We start from the raw sequence: 13681 nt of genomic DNA, 5'->3' as shown, positions 1-13681 counted from the left end.
TCACTCTCCCCCCACCCCCACCCCCCCACTCCCCCCAGACTAGGGAGGGTGGGTAGGGTATGCGACAAGGAGGTAGAGGTGCTGGGACCAATTCCAGTGGGGGTGGGATGGGGATTGACCTCACCCCAAGGACAAGCCTGGGGAGGAGGTGACATCTGCCCCCCTAGTTCCCACCAGCCGCCCCCAAGGCTGTGGTTTATTTGACTAGGCAGCTCTTCTAGGCCAGGGGGCCTGGTGGGGGGGGTGATGGGAAAAGACTGCTCTAGGGCTTCCTGCCCCATCAGTCCTGGGGAAGGGGGGCAGTTTACATCACCCACAGGCCCTCTAACCTCCATAGTTTCCACTGCAGTGCTCTTTCCTTGGGTATGTTCAGGTTATTCTGGGGGAAGGCCTGTTATTGGGGGGGAAGGGAGGTAGCTGCCTACTTCACAGGTCAAGACAGAGTTAAAAAAACCGCAGCAAATGCAACACCCCGTGTCCTTCAGGGACTTTCCATGACACCTTCCTTCCCCCTCTCCCCCAAGCCAGGGAGTACCTCCCCAGAGGGCCTCCCCACCCCAGGTGCAGTGGCTTTTGGCTTTTATGCAAACAACCGTCTGACCGGGAATGCTCTGCAGCCAGAACTTGTGTCCTGGGCCCAATGTGCTCTTCCACCATCCCCCAGCGTTCCTGGCCTTCCCAGAGCTCTCATCTCCACTTTTCCACAAACTCTGGGTGCTAGGGAATGGGAGGTGAGGGAAGGGAAACAGGTCCTTGTCCCCCTCCTTGCCTTTGGATGGCAGTTGCCTGCAGGTGGAGGTTCGGGCACACAGCCTGTGTGAATGGCCTGGTTGTGTTGAGTGATGGGGGAGGGGGAGGAAGAGTGTGCAGGTGTGGGGTGGCCTCCCCTGCCAGGCCCACTACCCTCTAAAGTGTCACATTAGTTCCCAAGAATTAGGAAAAGAAAACTGTCCTTAGGCTGAAAGCCCATCCAGCCCCTCGCCCAGCTCCAGCCAGCCCCAGAGCTCTCTCCACTGCTCTCACTGGCAAATGGGATCAGGTCTCTGGTCTCCCTTTCTCTCTTAGTTGCTCCTACTTTGTGAAGGGACTGGGGCTGAGGAAGGCCACATACCACTCTCTCTAAGGCTGAGAATCAGCTACCCAGAAGCCACTTTTCAATGTAGTTAGTGTTAGAATACAAAGGCAGGCTGCCACACAATTCCTCTCTCCCTGCCCTGAGTGCTGAGACTGCAAAGCCTGCTGGAGAGCCTCCAAATAATCTGATGCTGCAGGGAGGGAGTTGGTGCTGAGTAGAGAGCCAGAGGAAGTTGCCACCAACCAGGTCCCACCTTTGCTAATCCTAAACTTCAGAAATGGCTTTTTCCTGCCTCTCTCACAAAGGAGGGGAAAGGGAAGGTGTTCTGGAGGAGGCTGAGCAGAAGGTCAGATCACCTCCCAGACTCTGGTCTGACATGTTCTAAGAGAGAACAGAAGATACCAAGACAGGGAGAAAGCTAAATAATCTCTATGCCATTCTCCTAGGACTTTCTCCTCAACACTTTAGGTTTGGGCCCCCAAGTATCTTAAGACTATATTTAAATGCAGCTGAGGCACCTGAGTAGCTCCATTGGTAGAGCATGTGGCTTTTTGAAAATAATTTATTTATTTAAAGATTTTATTTACTTATTCATGAGAGACACACACACAGACAGGCAGAGACACAGGCAGAGGGAGAAGCAGGCTCCTCGAGGGGAGCCCGATGTGGGACTCAATCCCAGTACTCTGGGACCACGCCCTGAGCCGAAAGCACTCAGTCGCTGAGCCATCCAGGCACCCCTCTTTTTTTTTTTTTTTTTTTTAAGATTTATGAGAGAGAGGCAGAGGGAAAAGCAGCCTCCATGCAGGGAGCCCAATGTGGGACTCGATCCTGGAACTCTGGGATCACGCCCTGAGCTGAAGGCAGACACTCAACCGCTGAGCCACCCAGTGCCTCCAGAGCATGTGACTCTTGACCTTAAGGTTTAATTTTGAGCCCCACGTGCGGTGTAGAGATTACTTAAAATCTTAAAAAAAAAAAAAAAAGTAAAAAAGAAAAACGTGGCTGCATTTAGTGACTGCACTTGATTTTTCCAAATTCCTAAGAAACTTGGATGTTTCTGAGACCCCAGACATGAAAAAGCCAGGACTTGCCTGTCTTCTAGAAAGAACCCTTGGTGGGAGCAAGGGCAGAGCTGTGTCTTGGAATTGAGAGATACTGCAGGGTTGATCCTGCCAAATCCAGTCCCCAACTTTCTCTGGTCCCCTTAGTGAACTAAGGGCCAGTGGAACCAGAACCCGACTCTAGGAGTATGGGAGCAACAGCAGGATGCCAACGGCAGGCTCAGCAAGGCATCAGAACAGATGTCTTATTCAGTGATAATTTCATTTACCTTGGTACTTGGACTTTAAGAAATAGAGGGGCTAAATTAAGAAAATAGTCCTAGAGACAGAATTAAACTCTACCATTTTCTGACAACTACAAAGGATAGGCATGCACAATGACTAATTTTAAACACACCAGTATTTTTTTTTTATTTTTCAGTGTAAAAATCAAACATGATAAAGAAACCTTGAAAACTATTAGCAGTTTTTTTTTTTCTTCTTTTTTTTTTTAATGTGACGACGCACTCATTATGGTTCTGGCAGGGTTACAGCATTGCTACATTTCAGAAGCTGACTTTCTTTAAAGAGTCTTTACAGAGGAGTAGGATACCTTACGGTACTCCAAATGGTTGGACTGTGGGTAAAATTCAAGAGGAGTTAAGAGGGAAGGTCACTGTTGGGCAGGGAGGGCATTTCTGAGAAACCCAGATGAGAATGCTATGAGCACAGGCCGTGTCAAAACCACTCGGTAAGGTCTCCCTCTCTTCCTCTTGGGGAGAAGGCCACCCTGAGCCCCTTTGAACCCCCAAACCAGGTTCCCTTCTTCCCCTGTCATTCTGCAGACAAGGGTCATCCACAGACCACACGTGTGGTGGCTTTGGCAACCAGAAATTAAAAATAAGCTATGGTTTTTCCAGTAGCCAAAATGATCCCTCACCAAAGCTCATAGATGAGAACCTGAGCATGCAAAACCACAGTCTGGGTGAAGGGATGTCTGCTTTTCAAATGATCTGCTAATACTTTGCAACCCACAGTAATTTGGTTTCTGTGAACCCACAGAAGCAGGCCCACCTAAAAGGGTTTTGTCTGCTAACCTGGAAAAGTCCTTGTGTAAATGAGTCACTGGCAATGGGATCATTTTTAAGGCTGCCCCATTTTCCTAATATGTTAAAATGTTTGTTCTCAGTCTTTTTAGGAGAGGAAGGAGCAAAGTAGCTTCAGAAGCTAGGCCTCACAGATGTGTGGCACAGGCTTGGGAGAAGGGGGTTGGTTGATATTATGGGACTGCACTCCGGGCTTTTTAGAGTAGGGTGGATATGGAGATGGACAGTGAGGACCATTTGAGGAAACTCTTAAGTTACTTGGGGAGTTAATAATTGAGAGCTGATGAGACAAGGAGGGAGCAAAGCCATTCTACTTCCCTGGCTGCAATGCCGTGAAGGGTCTGTACCATGAGGTTCACTCGTGTTGGTTCTAACAGTCAGCAATATTCTTTACTCTTACTCATTAAAATAGCATGATGGAGACTGTGTGTTAGAGATCAGACGCCTCCACTGCCTTCTGAATTACTGAACTGTGATCCTAGTACGGCCTTTGAATATTTCCATGTCTTTAAATCCACATACCATACATATAGTGGAAAATTTGTAACCATCCAAAATACACCTCCCCTCCCTGGCAAGTAACATCATCTCGTAGACAAAATTACATAAAATCTCATAACATCCTTGGGAGGTAGATATTATGTCCTTACATTTTAAAAAATCAAACATTAACATTCCATTTTCAAATGATAACTCAATCAATATCAATGTACATGACAGTCCAGTCTTGTAATATTCAGAGGAAACTTGCATTCAACTTTTTCAAAGTGCGAAGATCTGTTTATCATGTTGACAGCATGTTGGGGTACACACTATCTACAGGTTGGGTGAATGGAGCTACAGTCTTGTGTTCTGAGCTTAGGCAAGTCTAAAGCCTACTCTTTTCCTCTAGGCTCTTCTGAGTCCACACTTAGAGGCAGCAGTGCCCAGTCCTGGGTTCACTGATCATTCACAGAGTCATTCGATCCTTCAGCTTTAGAGAACAGAATCTTTTTCCTAGGGTGTCCCAGGTCTAGCCTTTAGTAGATTGGCCAAAATTGTCTTCTTGCCAGGCACTTAAGTCCCAAATCCATTCTGTTTTTCTGAACTCTTCTATAGGGAGAGATTCTCTGATCTATACTCTCTGAGCATAAAAATAACTTCCAATTCTTTAAAGAGATTATCACTGTGTATCTCTTCACCTTTGCACAGCCTGATAGTATTTTCTAGGACATAATTTTCTCACTCTACTTTTTCTCTTCTTGAGCTCATAATATCAATTCCAAGTTTTTGTGAAAAGGCTTGCCTGTTTCTGAGGATTCAAATCTTGAGTGGCCTGGAGTTTCCAAATCTCCACTAGAGATAAATGAACCTATTCTCTGTGGGGTACACTTTAAAGTTAGGACTCTAAGCATTTAAAACATTTCCATTACGGTCTTACTGCCTATGCTTGGATATGTATCAGCAGTAACGCTTTTTCCTTTAAAACATGCTAAATCTCACATTTAGCAGAGAGGAAAAAGCAGAGGAGGAGAATAAGAACAGTGATACAGAGACTACTTGGAAAAACTTTATGTTGGTGTGAGATTTGTTCATAACACAGTGTTTCAACTAAGCAAAATTTTGTGCTTTTTTTCTTTGCAAAAGAAATCTGAGGTCATTTTATATCTGGGCCACTGTGAGTATGGACCTAGCAAAATGTTAAGCACTGCATTTAAAAGGTGAGAAATGTTGTCACTGACAAAGTCAGAAGCTGAGTCAGGAACAGCTCAGAATGGGTAACAAGGCATAAGATTAGTTAGCTTATCTGTGTCAAGGCAAGTATCTTTTAGGGAGAATGACTTAAAGAACCTAAAAGCTAGTGGGTTTATCAATATCTTTTTTGCCCTGGTGGTGGTGGTGGAGGGTAATGGGGAAGACACTTCTGTTTAGTTCTCTGCCAGTAGGAAATACCTGTGCAATGATTCAAGTGAGGTGATAAGGAATATCTGGAGAGCCAGTTCTCTTCCCTTTCTCCCTCACTCCAATTCTGTCACCTTGGCTGCAAGGAACTTCTCCTGGGGTTGGTTGTTCCTTGAATTGTGGCCTCCTGGTGTGTGGTGGGAAATGATGGAGAGCCCAGACCTATGAGGTGCATGTCAGAGGGACTCTGACTGAGAAAGGAAATGTGCTGCCTGAAGCTGCTGCAGGACCTCACTGTCCAACATGGCCGGATGTGAATCCTGACTCTGTCCTTCTTTCTAAGGGATTTTGCTAAGATTCTCCTTCCCCCTGTCCTCTCCTTCCCACCCCCCACCCCCCAGCAAGGGCGAAGGGCATTTATTGGTATAAGGGGTACCTATAGAAGGAAATGTTTACCTGTGTGGTGGCAACCACTACATACTACCTGGTTTGACTTTAGGATTTAAAAACATGGAATTTGCACATACAAATTTTCTCTGGACTTGGTGTGCTGCGGTCTAGTCCCAGAATGCTACAGTGAAAGTAGCATTTGTGAGTGGTCACCCCACTTAGAAAACTGACCTCTGAAGAATGGAAATAATCTGTTAGTCACAGGGAAAATGAGGGTCATGTCTGCAAAAAAAGTCCCTAGGTTAGTGGGATGGGCCTCTTTCATTATCTTAAGGTGCAAAAGTTGGTTTCTTCAGAAAGACTTTTCCACAGCTCTGTTGGAAATGTTCACTTTCCCTAGCTTTCTCTCCAACTAATACTTGCTTCCAAATTCTCTTTCTTTTGTCCTCTGAAGAGTCAACAGGATGTGTGGCATTTCAAGAGTATAATGAGCAGCTCCATTGCCACAATGGGTGTCAGCAACCTGGCGTAGTTTGGAGTCTAGGATTACGGAAATACAGTGACATGCTGAAGACTATGCACTGAAATACATCTAGTCTTTTAGCTAAAATCTCAAACATGTTGGGACTGTTACCATGGAATTTCACAAAATCTTTTTTCCTGAGACAGACACCATGTTACATGGAAGGATAAGCCATTTGTGCAGTGTGAGGTGGAACATTTTAATTACTGGCAGCACATAAATTAGTTGAGTTTGAGTCTAATGCCTAAGCCCTTTCAAAATATCAAGGCAGATACATAAAATGCGAATCTACCAGGAATTGGAGATTCTTATTCTTGGCTTTGGTAGAATTGTGCACAAAATTGACTCTTAATTTGTAAATAGGTTCCATGAAGTTGTCCCTGGAAGCAGAATTTATTTTCACTAACACCAGTTCTTAAAAAGGGGGGGAAAAAGGTTTTGGCAAGCAGCTGCAGGTGCCACTCTGTGTATATACACTTTGGGGCAAGATCAAAATACCTTCCTGTTTTTTGTTCCTCCCACCATCCTCTTCACATTCACAACTCAGTGGTTAAAGGAAAAATTTAACACTACCATTTTCACACCAAAGAAATGTGAAACAGGTATTCATATACATATTCTCCTGCTTAATACCTATACATTAAAAGGCTTAAAAGATAATTAGGGTTATAGCATAATCACATAAATTTAAAGCTGGAAGGGACCTTAGAGAGTGTCTAAGCCCAACTCTTATTTTATGGTTGAAGAAACTCAGTTTTAAGAGTTTAGTGATTTGCCCAAAGTCTTTCAGCTAATTAGCAGCCAATATGGAATGCATAAAGATTTTGGGACCCCTACTGCAGTACTAATTTTACAATTATCCTTGCACTTTTCCTTGATAGCATATTGCATAATTTAATGATACAGCTGGCCAATACATCTGCAGAACCAAGATCTGACTTTCAGGAATCTTTCTGGCATACAGCAGCTCCACTTAGGGAGAAAAACCCAGTTTGATCAAGGGAGAACCTGTCAGCAGAGGTATGTCCCTCTTCACCCCATCAGAAAGCTCAGCACTGACCCAAACAACACTCATGATGTCTGTCCCTGTGGGGAGGGGGAGACTAAGTTACGCTTTTTGGATTGTTTGGTGGTTTTCTGTAAAAAAGAAAAAAAAATCAGCAAGTTTGCTTTGGGTCTGTACACTAATGCTCCATGGAGACCAAAACCTTTCAAGTAGCTGCCCCCACCTCCGGGGTGCTGCTAAACCATTTCCCCCTCAGAGTCCAGTTCTGCCAATCTTGATCACAGGAAATGGATGCCACCATCCATAGCTGACAACTTCCTGGAATTTCAATGATGCTCTATGTTTAAAACCATCAGTTCTTCTGGCACAGAATTTCTTCTATAGATGATTGGTTTAACCTAAAGCAGCTTTTAAATTGATATGGGAGGGTAAAGGGTAGAAGCAGAAGGATCATAAAATGGCTTGATTTTTTTTCCCCTTCTGTGATAAGAAATGGGTCTGCTGTTTGGAGACTGGAGTCTTCAGTTACTGGTAACAGATACTTATTTTATGGCTGTTCTTTTCCTTACTATTAGACTCTAATTTGGGATGAGGAGATTATGTCCTAGACTTTCAGTCTGTGTTAAGTGCAGAAGAGTGTGGCTTCCCAGGGAGGTTAGCTGGTGAGCTCTTCTTTGTGGCCCCGGGACATATGACCAAAAGGCTTTTCCACATATGGAGGATATATCTCAGGAAGAATGTCTCATTCAGCACAACTGGAGGGCTCTTTTGACTGGCAACAAACTCCAAGGACTGCTTGTTCCATTGCTGCAAAAGATAACGACCAAATACTTCACTGGCTTTTAAATATTATAAAACTTCAAGTCCCTGATGAGAAAACAAATGTCTCACAAAAATGATAGCATGATATATCTGCAAACAATTTCTGAATGAAGACAGTGTTTCCCTGTTGCCCATGTGAACATGACCCTTTGGACACTAAAAATAGTATGGGAATGAGTTTGGAAGTGAGTTTGGAGAATAATTCGTTAGGTGGGGTGTCGGTTTTTACAAATGATGTCGAACACTCAGGCGTAAATCATCTCTGGGACCAGATGTTCACTTCAGCATGGCTCTGTGCTCTCCTCTGGCTATGTGAGATGAGAATTCATACCGATCATGGCTTCGATATCCACACATGTTACACTCAAAAGGGTCACGAAAGCCGTGGCAACCCATGTGAATAGTAAACATCACGTAATCCAGGAAGAGGACTCGACAGTGGTCACACCGATACACATCCATCACCTCCCCTTCTTTGTTGATCACTTTGATGGAGTCCCTTGGACAGATAGGTGGGGGCTTGAGGAGTTCATAAGAGCGGGGGATCTCCTTCAGAAGTGGCATCCCATTGCGGGCCCGAGGGGGGACCATGTGATTTTGCTGGTAGATGTGATTCTGGCGTTCTTCATGATTGCTATCAGTGTCCGTGGAGTCATGGCCACTATTGTTGGGGGAGAGGCCTCTTTCAGAAGGCAGACTCTTCTCTGGCAAGTGGATATTCTTCTTTTCCAGGTCCTGGGGGTTACCATTTGGCATCTCTGCACGGGTGAGGGCTATGGGATACATGCTGCTGATAACTGGAACCATCTCTGATGTGGGAGCAGGTGGGGTCTGGACCAAGGGGCGCAGGGCTTCCGCACCAAGATAGCTGATGGCATTATTGATGGCTTGATCCATTATCCGGGTCTGTATTATCTCACTCTCTTTCTCGTACATATAGCTGGGATTATAGTTGACATCAAAGCAATGGCGCTTCTCACCTAGAACAAGTGAAAGAAAGAATTACAAGAGGAAGAACACAAATGCAGAGTTTGTAAAAGGATTTTCCAGAGTCCCTGAAAAGGGAGGAAACACATGCCTGTTTAACACCCAGCCAAGGCAGGATGGTTCCAATCGGTGCTGGGGACAGTTGTAAGGGACAGTAACTGACAGCACACGCTTGGACAGTCAAAATAAATTAAGCCAGCAGGCAAAAGGGTGAGTCAGAGATGTCATTAAGTTGAGGCTACAATATGAGCTGTTTCCACTGCACACGTCAGAGGGAAGTGCTGGAGAAAACAGAGAAAAAGAAGGAAGAGGACACCGGGTCAGGTTCACAGGGAGCCAGGGAGCTACCACTGTGCAGGAGCATGGCCACTTCTGCACTTCGACTGCTCATGGACTCTCAACACTCAATGGATTCCTAAACTGTTATTTTGTTTGTTATTTTCTGCTCGTAATACTAGGGACCCTGGGGGACGGAAGTGCTGCAAGAAGTGAGGACCTCAGCAACTGGCCTCTGCAGCTCTTTAAATAGCTACAGAGGCAGAAAAAATAGCCCCCAAACCTCCAACTTACCACTCCCCAAACACATTGTCTCCAGACTGAGATTTAAGTAAAAGAACTTCAAATGTAGAAAGTTTTAGAAAAGCTTTCTTGAAAGATCATGGTCTTTGTCTTTTTCATAAAGTATATTATTCTTTTGCTTGAAAAAACTGTATCATTGATACACATGTGATCATTAGGACCCATCTCACGTTTAACTGAAAAATTTATTTGTGGTCACCCTCTCATACTGCTCATGTCAAACTGCTGAGAAATTCTGAAAACAGAGTTTAGCCACCTTTTGGGTGTGTGGGTGTTGTGTGTTAGAAAACAGAGGCTCTCTGGCCACAGGGAAGCCAGGAGCAAGGGTCTGCAGTGATGGCAGATGTGCTCCATGGTGAGTGGCTGGCAGAAGGAAGAGAAAGCAGGGAGGATGTGTCAAGTACTGAAAGTGAGGCTAAGGTATCGCTGATGTTTTTTCATTCTGTAGACACTAGATTCTGGAGAGATTTACTGAACCATATCCTCTCTTCCGTAACATTCCAAAATGTTACGGTTCCAAAATCTGTCACTGCCATGCACTAAAGGGTCTAATAAAGAAACAACACATACACACACAAAAGGGATCAGAAGAACTAGTTCCTGTTCTTGAGATGTCTCCAAACTAGTGGGAGAGAAACAAGTGGGAATTGGAAAAAAAAAAAAAATGTTAGAAATTGTGAAAGGGCTTCTCTGCTCTGTGGGGACCTTTGATTTTATTATTTTATTTTAAAGATTTTATTTATTTATTTTGAGAGAAAGAGAGCATACAAGCAGGGGAAGGGGCAGAAAGAGAGGGAGAGTGAGAATCTCAAAGAGATTCTGTGCTGAGTGCAAAGCCCCATGTGGGGGCTCAATCCCATGGCCCTGAGATCATGACCTGAGCTGAAATCAACAGTCAGATGCTCAATCAACTGAGCCATCTAGGCATCCCTGATTTTATTCTAAATGCCATATTTGAGGCACTTAAGCAGGGGAGTGATACGTCTTCTGTAAAAAGAATTATAAGACAAGAGTAAGGCAGTTTGGTACAAATTGTATATTTAAGTGTTAAGGAAATCATAAAATTCAGGAGTACCTGGGGCAGGGAAAGCATTCTTGGAAAACCCAGATTTTGAGAAGGGTTTTTTTTTTTTTTTTTTTTTTTTTAAGATTTTATTCAGGGCAGCCCCTGTGGCGCAGTGGTTTAGCATCGCCTGCAGCCCAGGTATGATCCTGGGGAGCCGGGATTGAGTCCCACGTCAGGCTGCCTGCATGGAGCCTGCTTCTCCCTCTGCCTGTGTCTCTGCCTCTCTCTCTAAATAAATAAATCTTTAAAAAAATAAAGATTTTATTTATTTATTCATGAGAGACACACAGAGAGAGGCAGAGACATAGGCAGAGGGAGAAGCAGGCTACTCACAGGGAGTCCGATGTGGGACTAGATCCTGGGATCATGCCCCAAGCCAAAGGCAGACGCTCAACCACTGAGCCACCCAGGCATCCCAAGAAGGGTCTTGATGAACTGGTACAACTTAGATTTTTCCAAGAGGTAGATGAGACATCCTGATAAGAGGGAGGAGCAACCTGAAGGCAGAGAAGTGGGACTACTTCTACTACTACTACTACTACTACTACTACTACTACTACTACTGGACAGAAACAGGGAAGAGTAAAAGAGTCTGGGTGTAGCTATATCAGGAAGTATGAAATATAGCATTTCTCAAACTTCACTCATCCTTCACATTCTGCAACACTGACATCTCAGGGTAGTGTTGTGGTTGAGTGCATGAGTTCTTGGATCAGATGGACTGATGCTGGCTCATCAGTTACTGTTTGCATGACCTTGGGCAAGTTACTTGACATGTCTATGGCTCCGTATCCTCATGTGTAACAGGGATTATAATTGTATCTACCTCCCAGGGTCATTGGGAAGTGCTTGGAACAATGCCTGGTACATAGAAAGCACCCAGTAAATGTTAGGGCTTTTTGTTTTGTTGGAATCAGCTCGAATTTTCTTTTTTCTCTCTCTCTTTTTATGTCTCTAAAATTAATTTGCTTTTTATTATTTTTAAAGATTTTATTTCTTTATTCATGAGAAACACAGAGAGAGAGAGAGAGAGAGAGAGACAGAGACAGAGACATAGGCAGAGGGAGAAGCAGGCTCCATGCAGGTAGCCTGACATGGGACTCAATCCCGGGACTCCAGGATCACGCCCTGTGCTGAAGGCGGTGCTAAACCACTGAGCCACCCAGGCTGCCCTGAATTTGCTTTTTAGGTAAACTTTCTATCACTAATATAAACAGAAGGCTAGACTCACGCACCACAAATAGAAGGTTAACTATGAAAAATAAAAACAAGGAAACAGAGCGATCAAGTTTTGATCAGATACTGTGACTACTTGGAAACAAAGATCCCCTCTCTTTGTCAAAAACAGAGATTACCAAATGTGAGATTTGTATGAAAGAAGACTAACATAAAATTAAATCTAAATCTTTTCATAAAAAAAAAAAAAAACCAAAAAAACAAAAAACTTTTCCCTTGGAATAATCAGCAAGAATGACAGAGAACTAAAAAATGAAATAATTTTCTTGCCCTATGGGTCTCCTGGCACTTTGCATCCCACATTTGGGGGAGTTATTGAAAAAATGTTAATACACAGAGGAACCAAAAGATAGACATTCTGAATGACCAACCACAGGATTTGGATTTGAACAAAGAGCAAACTGCTTCATGCCCTTGAACAAGGGAGGCTTGTGACAAAATGTTATTTTCAGAATATTAATGGAACAGCAAAATGTAAGACCAGAACAGCAAGGAATTGGAGCCTGAAAGACCAGCTAGAAGATCTAATTGAATAAGATGGATTTGTCTTGCATCCCTACTACCTTAAGGCCAACCTGATAGTTTCTAGACAAATACCTGAGAGAAAAAATCTGCAAACACCCTGCCTTAGCAACTCAATAAAAAGCAACAGGAAATTAGACATGTGCCAAAGTCATCAGTGGTTTTTATTTTAAACTTCCAGATTGTATAAATCTTTGATCAAAGCTATTTGAAGGGAAAAAAAAAAAAAGCTATTTGAAAGAGTGAGGCTGAGAACATGAAAGTCAGCTAAGGGCACAAATTCATTCCTCTGAAAATGACACAGAAATTGTGAACTTTGGTTTCTTGACCTTTTCAAGGTCATTGATGATTTTCCAGTGTGGCTGGCTCTACTCCACTCCTCAAATACCAGGGGGTCCCTGAGAATCTTTTTATCTTTTTACAGAGAGGTTCCAGAAGGTTTCTGGGGGTAGGACAGGCACATCACAAATTCTGTTTTTATCTTTTCTCCCAAGAGTTTGCTTTACTGAACTAGGCCTACAGTTTCACAGTCTCTACCACCTGCAGCACATGTCAGAACAGAGCTGAGTGCTAAAGTTGTAAGAGGCAAAACAGTAAGAGGAAAATACACCCCTGGATGAGTGGAAATATGTGACTGAGTTCTGTGGTTAAGGCAGACCATTGTTCATTGTGAAGACAGGAGAGCCTCAGATCTTCACGTGCACGCAACCTGCAATCATCAGATCCCCTCATCTCCGAGTTACGGTAACTTGAGTAGTACAGATGATTATCAGTCACCTGTAGACACGATGACTCAATGTGTATGAAACCCAGAAGGGGTTAGCTACAGTAATTGAAAAGCCAACAGCTCACGTTTCTTTAGTAACATACTCATAAAAAAGGTTAGTCAAACCACAAGCGTATAACTTCTCCCAAACCTGCACGGAGCCTCTAGTCCAGCTTGTAGTCAAAATCGTACCACACCTTTGAATGATTAATGATAGCAGCTTCAGGCTGAATTAGAGGTTTCCTTCTGATGAAAGTACAACTGGCAAAAGCAAGTCCTGAGTTTAGGAACCAGGGCCATTCCTTACCTGTGCTTCTTTTTTAAAGGTGTGAATCCCTAGACTTTGGAAATTCTAAACCAAGCAGCCGCCTGACTTGAATTGCTGCAATGTGGTGAGGGTATATATGGGTGTTGTCTTTTTTTTTTTTTTCTTAAGATTTTATTTATTTATTCATGAGAGACACACAGAGAGAGGCAGAGACATAGGCAGAGGGAGAAGCAGGCTCCCCATAGGGAACTCAATCCCAGGACCCCGGGGTCACAACCCGAGCCAAAGGCAGACTGTCAACCACTGAGCCACCCAGGTGCCCCTGGTTGTTGTCTTTTGAGTGCCAACTTCAAAGTACAGAATCACCACTTAGAGCTAAAAGGGACCTTAACTGAACACGTGGATTCAGAC

General features: G+C 43.9%; 1 protein-coding gene across 3 annotated transcripts in view; it reads right to left on the bottom strand.

Moving 5' to 3' along the window:
• Positions 1 to 2521: 2521 nt before the first annotated feature.
• IKZF3 (IKAROS family zinc finger 3) overlaps positions 2522 to 13681 on the bottom strand; it is a 91507-nt gene continuing 80347 nt past the window's right edge. For all 3 annotated transcript variants that reach the window (XM_038547413.1, XM_038547414.1, XM_038547415.1), the window contains one exon: positions 2522 to 8826. In XM_038547413.1, the coding sequence (XP_038403341.1) occupies positions 8123 to 8826 (704 nt within the window). In that variant the 3' untranslated portion in view covers positions 2522 to 8122. The remainder of the gene's footprint in view (positions 8827 to 13681) is intronic.

Source organism: Canis lupus, chromosome 9 (genome assembly GCF_011100685.1).
Source record: "Canis lupus familiaris isolate Mischka breed German Shepherd chromosome 9, alternate assembly UU_Cfam_GSD_1.0, whole genome shotgun sequence".
NCBI classification, from domain to species: Eukaryota; Metazoa; Chordata; class Mammalia; order Carnivora; family Canidae; genus Canis; species Canis lupus.
Note: the sequence above shows the minus strand (reverse complement) of the source record. Positions and strands in the feature narration are given on the sequence as shown.